The 8,800-nt window shown below is 35.4% G+C and overlaps 1 protein-coding gene across 1 annotated transcript; it reads left to right on the forward strand.

Annotated features, from left to right (window-relative positions):
• Positions 1 to 6,786: 6,786 nt before the first annotated feature.
• On the forward strand, positions 6,787 to 7,800 carry LOC130555008 (C-C motif chemokine 8-like). The gene is made up of 3 exons (XM_057334993.1): positions 6,787 to 6,901; positions 7,038 to 7,149; positions 7,283 to 7,800. Exons 1-3 carry the CDS (start codon positions 6,829 to 6,831, stop codon positions 7,386 to 7,388), a joined length of 291 nt encoding a protein of 96 aa, XP_057190976.1. The 5' UTR covers positions 6,787 to 6,828; the 3' UTR covers positions 7,389 to 7,800.
• Positions 7,801 to 8,800: the final 1,000 nt, after the last annotated feature.

Genomic DNA, 8,800 nt, shown 5'->3' on the forward strand with positions numbered 1-8,800 from the left:
GTTAATCTGTTATTCATTTAGACACTTTCCATTCTGACCTCAAATAGCAATAACTTTCACTAAATTAGATTGTTTTAAACAAATAGTCCTGCAATTTATTGAGCTACAAACTGTATGATATTGATCAGATAAAACAGCAAGTAAATTTTGCAAACAAGCTATACTTAAAATCTTCAAATTTACACACTAAAGATTTTTAGGCCTCAACTCAAAATTTTGTAGTGACTGGTTACAGTACATCCATTTTTTTCTCCAAATGGCACAATTATAAATTTACATTTTACAAATTACAATGTCATGTTTGTACTTCGTGATCTCAAATTTTGGGTTTTGGACCCATAAATTACAATCTGTGGCTCTTTTAACTTACCCTACAAAATCAATACACTTTAAAATTCAAGTGCAATGAACTTAAACTTACCAGTTCAAAATGCCACTAGTAATACCCATAAGAACATTTTTATTATTTATGTTCAGTTAAAGAACTGATGGGGCTTTTAAAAAGTTGTTAATAAAAGGTCATAACTCATTTTAGTATTATTGATGTTGGTTTACGGTAAAAAAGTCACAGGTCAGGTGATGGGTGATTTGTGTTTGCTTTGGTAAACATGAACCCTATTCAACACATCATATTTCTTTTCATTAATAAAATGTGTCAAAAATGCATTTTCATGTGTATTTCTGTGGAAGTTCTATTACATACTGTATGTACATGTGTGCAGTGAGAATTTGAATAAGAATCATTTCACAATCTTCAACTTCTAAAATTCTCTTTCCAAACACATGGTCTGATAATTTGTCTCATAAGAAATATTATGTGCATGCTTCAGTATGAGCATTATGCCTCTTTACACACATTATAGTCTTCCATTTAGTCATCACACGACTCTTCATATGGTCAAATATCAACATCATTTCATCTGAACTAATAGAGATAATGGTGACTATATCAAAAGTTTTTGCTCACTATCTGAAAACAAGTGCCTCTTTATATTCTTGATGCAGACAGTGATTTAAGTGATCTCTTCTTGTTCATTTTCTTTAATCTTTGATATCACTTGTTTGTCAATAAGATATTGCCTATATACAGTCAAAAGTTTAACATGTGTACAAAGATATCTGCATCAGAGATCCAGTGATTATGTCCTGACAAAATACCAAGAAAGCTACAAGACACCACTTCCACTTTTAGGTCTGGGGCTCTGGGCCATGATTTCATCCCGCAAAGAGGATGTGGTACTTTATCAATTTTAGACTTCATTGGGAAGATGTTTAAGCACTGTGGGAAAGTCCAGTTTTTTAATAGATTTCCAGGTTACCCACAAATAATTTTTAGGTTACGCTTTATACCTTTTCATGGAAATATGGCCTGGTGGGCAGTGAAGGGTACTTGTTGTACTATGTGTGAACATCCAAAATTCAATTCACACTTTACAATGTTTATTGTTTAAAAGCAACTTTACATGCATGTTTTAAAAGTTAAAAGACAAGCAGAATAGTATTTTATAAGAGGTGATATCAGAAATTGGTTGGAAGATATTATGATAGCATTTATAATTCACAAAATGATAATGCATTTAAAAGCAATGACAACATTCTCAAGTCACTTATTTATTTATTAAAGAATGACAACACTTTTAGACTAATATTTGGATTGATATTTTGGATTGAATTTCTTTTTATTCAGCAAATATCTGATGTGTCACAATATAGGTCTAACAGTATAGACAAAATAAGCGTGACAATAATAACCATGATTATTGATATCATGTTAGTACTTCACATAAGAATATTATAATAAATACAGAATCTGTCTGGCTAACACTCCATAATTGGACCATTTTAATATTTAGCCTAGGATCTGGCTTCAATCTTTATTTCCACCTCCCTACACTCATCTTTTAAATGGGATTCATTAATTGGCAAAAAAGACAAAACACAACATAAATAAAATGAAATATAATTATTTATTGTTAAAATTATTTTAATCTAATATATATTTCGTGTTCAATCTTGAAATGATTTATAATCTCACATCACCTGATGCAACAGTTTATCTCAAAACACAGAATCAGGCCACACTGGCTCTTCTGACCTTGAAAAAAACAGTTCTTGAAATGATTTATCTTCACGTTCTCTCCACGTTCACCTGGTAGGGGTCGCCATTGTGTTACTACCCCAAAGGCCTACTGTACAATGTACATCTAGCTGGTTTGGAAGCCTCTTAGTTGAAACTGTTTGTTGAAAAGCTTATCAAGATTGATGTTTGATTTATTTAGTTGACAACAACTACTGACTTCAAAAGATGCGCGAGGAGATTGGGAAATGTGGTTTAAACAAAAGCTTCCACTTCATCTCCATATTCACCCACATGTGTCTTTTATATGCTCAGTCATGATTTAGACGTAAACTGTTTTATGTGTAGGCCTAACTGCTTGATCTTTCTTTTGTCGGATAACCAAATTTGGAGGGCTTTGTTTTTTACTTAAAGTTGATTATTCCTTTTGGAAATCCCTTTACTGAACAGTCTTTACAAAACATTTGCAATGATTAGATTTGACTGTTTTTAATAGATTGCTTGTACCACCCACCTGTGAACCTGTCACCTTTGAAGATCATTCAACTGCATAGATCATATATACAGTTTCCGCAACTTCGTGAAGACCCTCAGATTGTGGTTGGAGATAAGGAGCAGACAGCCATGACCTAGAAAATCAGGAAATGCATCAACCAGACTAGATGCTACTGCAAAGCACAGCTTTACCAAAGACGCATGATGTCTTAAACAATGATTACATTGTGGACTGAGTTAGAAGTCCCACTTACAACTTTTATTATCAATCAAATCTGACCAACACATGAACTCACATAAACAGAATCTGTTCGTGTCTGTGTTTTGTCATAATGATAAGCGACAGATATTTTAGCTGGAAGCCTCAAAGGATTAGTCCACCCAAAAATGAAAACGATGTCATCATTTACCCAGAGTAGGTTGTTCCAAACCTGTATACATTTCTTTGTTCTGCTAAACACAAAGAAAGATATTTGGAAGAATGTCAGTAACCAAACAGATCTCATTCCCCATTTACTGCCATAGTAGGAAAAATAAATACTATGGGTGTCAATGGGGATGAGATCTGCTCGGTCACTGACATTCTTACAAATAGCTTCCTTTGTGTTTAGCAGAACAAAGAAATGTATACAGGTTTAGAAGAATCTGAGAATGAGTAAATGATGACAGGATTTTCATTTTTGGATGAACCTGAAACACTCAGTAGACAATTCAGATTTGATCTCTGTTTACTTTAGATCAAATACATGATAAAATGATCTTCTCATAAAATGATGAGAAAAAGATGTATAGATCTTTTAAAAACGACTATTGAGGTCAAGCAGCTAAACAACTACAGCTTGGCTTGTCCTTATTCAATAACATTCTGAGATAAACGTTAGTTTAATACGAGTTTATACTCACTAAAACATTGTTCTAGCTTTGTTTGGTTTTACCCTAGTGAAAGTGGAGCGTGTCAGTGGACAGAAACACTGTCATGGCTTCAGCAGACTTTGAGTATTTCTGAAGGGCCACATCATGCGTGCCGACCAAGCTGGAATTGCATGCGTTGAGCTTCTTTGCAGTTCTGCATGCTGTGGTTTATGGTTTTCACGATTGCATCGCTGAGTGTGAATCACACATCCTCGGGTTAAGAACATGACAGCATGTTCTTTTTTTACTTTTTATTCTTTATAATTCACAAAATCATTGGGAACATAAAGGGGAACAAAATCTTATCTGAATCCTTCTTCACAATAGCCCATAAAACCTGTGAAGTATTTGGATGGGAGAAAAAAACTCCAGTCAGTCAATTTCCGACAGTATTCTAACAGGATGGTTGGAGGAGGATGAGGAGACCTCATCATCAAAAACGACATCAGCATCCACTATAAATGACACATTTATAAGCATTTAAAAGCTTTTGTTTAAACAAAGATAAAGTGAGATACTTCTGTCACTTCTGTATCCGGAAGCCTTAACCGTTCAGCGTGAAACACGCAATAGACAACTCAGATTTTATCTCTGTTTACTGTAGATCATATACATGATAAAACGATCATCTCACACACATGAGAAAAAGATCGTGTAAGATGCTTCGTTTTCGTCTGTGTATATATGCAGCTACTGTACATTCTAAGACAGAAACTGACATGTGATCTCATAAGTGGCTGATTTCACTATGCAGGCTACAGTAGAAAGCACTAAGGGAAGCAACCCTCCTACACTAAAAATACACACTCATCCTCCATATAAAGACCTTACATAATGAAGTGTTGTTTTTTACCTTAGAATGAGCTATTTCTATCTAAATACATTGTGGGTCGCCTTACATTGAATTCACCATGTTGTTTCTACAGTAGCCCTTAACGAACAAACTACTCTACAGAGCACGTTTCATGAATAAGTGATCTCATTCGGGAAACAAGCAAAAACGTGACAACATCTTAGTCCTGTGTCAGCTGCCGTAGTGCTTGAAATGGTAAGGGAGGGAGCCGTTGGTTGCAATTTGCAACCTCACCCCTTGATGCCGCTAAATTTCATACACTCGACCTTTAAAGGGATAATTCACACAAAATTAAATGATCATCATGTCGCTTATTGTCGCAACCCATAGAAGATATTTTGAGAAATGCCAACTACAAAGCACAAGACTCCTAAAAGGAAGGAAGCCCAAAAGTTCAGGAAATGCACCACAAAGGTAAAACATACACAATTCAACAAACACATCCACTATAACAGTGCTTGTATCAGAATTCCTCTTTTTATATTCAGTAGCTAACTGAATATCTTTCTCATATCTGGTCTGCTCACATACAGAATCAGTATGCCAGACCTCACATACAGAAGCAGTATGCCAGACCTATTGATCTTACATTAATTTAGCAAATAGCTTGGTCAATATTAACATCTTCCGTGGTGCTACATGTAATGTGGCCATACTTTATGTGTTAACAAATAAAAAACTGATATTCTGTTAGTTGGTATAACTCTAGCAGTCGGCCAGTGATGCTGTCAGTGGGTAGATCTGTGCCAGTTCAGAGCTGATCTGTATCGTCACGTCACAGGTGACAACAGAGCTGAACATTTTTTTATGTTGTTTGTTATGTTAAAAGTTTGTTGTGTTTCTCTGCATTTCTGCTGATGTGGCTTCTTGTCTCTACGATCGCACTGAAAGGTGTGTTCACAAATTCTTATTAATAATAATAGCCAGATGAAAACTAGATTTGTGGCTTTTGTTTATGATGGCTAATTTCGTTTAAATGAATGAAAATCCTCAAAACACAAATTAACTGGACAATGAAATGCTTCAGGGTGCTATTTGATGTTGCTTAACTGTAGCATAGCAGTTTTGGCAACATTACCCGTTTCTGTAGATTTTGCACAACCAAGGACCCCAAAATCTGCACAGATCCCTCCTCACCATTGGCCAATAAAGCTTGAAAACACCTTGATGAAAAGAAATTCAACCATCGACAGAAGAAAAACAACCTGAAGAACAAACAATGACAGACAGCTTACCACAACAACTGAACAAATGGAGCAGGACCAAAAAGGATCTTCCCAAACCACTGAGACATTTCAGACGAATGAGTTATCCAAGGTGGATAAGAAACAGGAGCGCAAATCCATAAATCAAACAATGACATTGTCACCTATAATTAATGACCTATGAAAACAAACATATACATAAAAATCCACCACTTGTTTAAAGGAGCAAGTGAGATCTTACTTCTATCAAACAGCCCTAAAACTCTTTAGATCAGGAGTGTTCAGTTCTGCACCGACATACTTGATCTCCAACCACAATCAAACACACATGAAACCAACATTTTCAGGATTATTTGAAAATGACACCATGTAAATCTTTATGACTGCATATTGCTATACTGTACAGTTTATTATCAGGTCATTTAGTCTGTTTTTTTTTTTAAATTACTAGTCATTTCGTGTTTACTTCATATACCGCAGAAAGCACGTTTGTCACAAAAATATTCTAAAAATGTAATCACATTTTGATAAACATCTTTATTTAGAATTGTGTGTATGTGTGTGTGTAACTTTGTTCTCGTTTATATACTGTACAACCATAACCTAAAACTAGTTGACCAGCATCTTCCTTTTGGTGAAACAGTTTAGATGGTAGTTAAGATGCCTTGTGGCATACATTCAATCTCAATGTAGATTAAACCTGACCCCAATACACATTTGCATTTTCCTGTGCACTTTCACACTGCTAAAACATTCTACCACAAAGATGAGATACACAACCCTGACGCCAACAATAAAGAACCCCCCAACAAGGAAGCAGGCCACCATGACCTAAAAAGTCAGGAAATGCAACGCCCAGAGTCACAGCCGAAGTACAAGAAGTACAATTTGACCAATTATGCACAATGCCAATGACATACTATAAAACTATTAGTATTGGAATTTCTCTTCAAACGTAAATAAAATGTATCAAATGTCTTATCAAATGTCTTATACAGTATCCGGTCCATTGACTTTTTTTGGTGACCCATATATTTAGAAAGTAGCTCAACAAGACATTATCTGATATATCAACAGTAACACTTAATAAAATGTGACCACACTATTTGTCTTATTATAAAAAAACAGTGTTCTGGTTGGTTTGTCTGGAACAACCCCAGTATTCGACCTGTGGTGTGAGAGAGGAGCTCTGCCGGTGGGTGGTTGTTCCATGTGTCCCAGTTTTGAGCTTAAATAGACAAAGTCTTTCTTGAGGGTCACACCGCAGGTGACAATCGAGCTGAAAAATGAAGTTTGATGCGTTGTGTTTCTCTGCTGTTCTGCTGATGTGGCTTCTGGTCTCTACGACTGCAGTGCAAGGTAAACTTTTCATAAATATTTACTTCATGTGACCACTAGATTTATCGCTTTTGCTTGTGATGACGATGAATGATTAGATCTTTTATTGATTGATCATGTAAAGTAATCACATCAATGGTCTGTTTATCTCCATCAGCTGCAGTTATTCCTGAAAGCTGTTTAACTACTAGAAATACTAAAGTTCCTGTGAAAAATCTGGAAAGCTACTTTATCCAGCGCACGCCCTTGTACTCTGTGGATGCTGTGAGGTGAGAACTGATTCAGCGGAGTGCAGACTAATGTTGTATTCATAAATTACACTTTAAAAACATCTGAGGATGGCATTTTGTCTTTATTTTGTAGCACAATATTGTTTTGACAACACTATCATTTATTCTGTAGATTTCTCACAAAAAAGGGGCGTAGAATCTGCTCAGATCCCTCATCACCATGGGCCAAAAAAGCTATGAAGTACCTGGATAAAAAAGAAAACAGACAAAAAAACTAGTATGAAACATTTTAATAAATATTTAAACCACCAATATTTAACTCAAGAAACAGATCAAATCATTTTTGGAGGAAAATGCACTTTATTGTTGTGATGTTTAAAAAAATGTTTTTCATACAAATAAGATTGTATATTGTTGATATTGTTATTTTTCTCCTCCACAAAGGAATGTCTTTTTTACTTTTGTTCTCTGTTTAGAGGTAATATTGTTGAATAAATTACAAAACTCTACATCAGAGATTTAAGTGCACCGTCTTTCTTTATTAAAAATAAATATTTATAAAAACGTTTCACTACATACTGCAATGTATGGGAAAAAGTTCAATAGCTAACATGAACTAACAATAAACAATACTTCCACAGCTTCCATAGCTGATGTTATCTGCAGCGTGTTTTGGCATGAATATCATTACATTAATAAAATAAATACAACATTTGATAAACTGATGAATTTTAAGGTTCTTGTGGGGTTTTTTTTGGTGGAGGAGGGTAAGAAATAATCTGAAAATGTGTCAAATTGACTGCACTCTTGATATCAATCCAGCACACAAATGGTCTTGTGTACATAATTCCCCTATATTAATAAAGATGACTTGACTTAAACATACCCACCTCTTCAACGCGAGGGACTAGCAAATATCTTAATAACTCTTCTGTGGTTACTTTGGCTCATTGTGATATGTCTCCCTGGGTTCCCAGCCGTGGGTAAGAACATGGAAAAATATCTACCAGTTGTCTTTTTGACAGCTCTAAGGACCAAAAATGAGATGTAAGGGACCACAGCTACATCGACAGATAAAGTTTAAGACATGAAATATAGAGTATTTGAGTTTTTCGAAGCATAAAAAGCACATTCAGACACATGACCCAGACATGTAACATTTAAAACTGACTTAACAATAACGAATCAATGAAAAGCTAAAGACTGGATGATATGCTTAGCACACCATGGAAAATATTTGTAGCCCCCCATGTTCCTCTATAAGGCCTACAAAGAATCAAAGTCATAGTGCTCTTTCCATATTCTCTGTCAGTTTAGAAGGTGTGTGAGAGGAAAACCTCACTGTTAGAGCCGTAGGTTATGTAGGTTAAGTGGTGGTGATGCTAAACATCTGCAACTGCATAAATGTAAGACCACATTGTAGGAGGAACTATACACAGAGTTAAGCCCAATACGTTGGGAGGGGTTCCCCCCTTGGTTGTGTTTCCACTCATGTTATTTCCAAGACATGCTTGAGCATTTTTTCTTACTCAAGCAAACAACGTTTTAGAGCATGTAATAGTTTCTGTATTAAAATATACAAACAAAATGGATACATACGTCTCAATAATATGCTTCATGTACTGGCAATGACACAGGAAAGCAGGGAGAGCTGCAGCTGGTTTGTAATGTGGGTGAAAGTAAATCTGTG

The sequence above is a fragment of the Triplophysa rosa genome, linkage group LG5, assembly GCF_024868665.1.
Source record: "Triplophysa rosa linkage group LG5, Trosa_1v2, whole genome shotgun sequence".
NCBI classification, from domain to species: Eukaryota; Metazoa; Chordata; class Actinopteri; order Cypriniformes; family Nemacheilidae; genus Triplophysa; species Triplophysa rosa.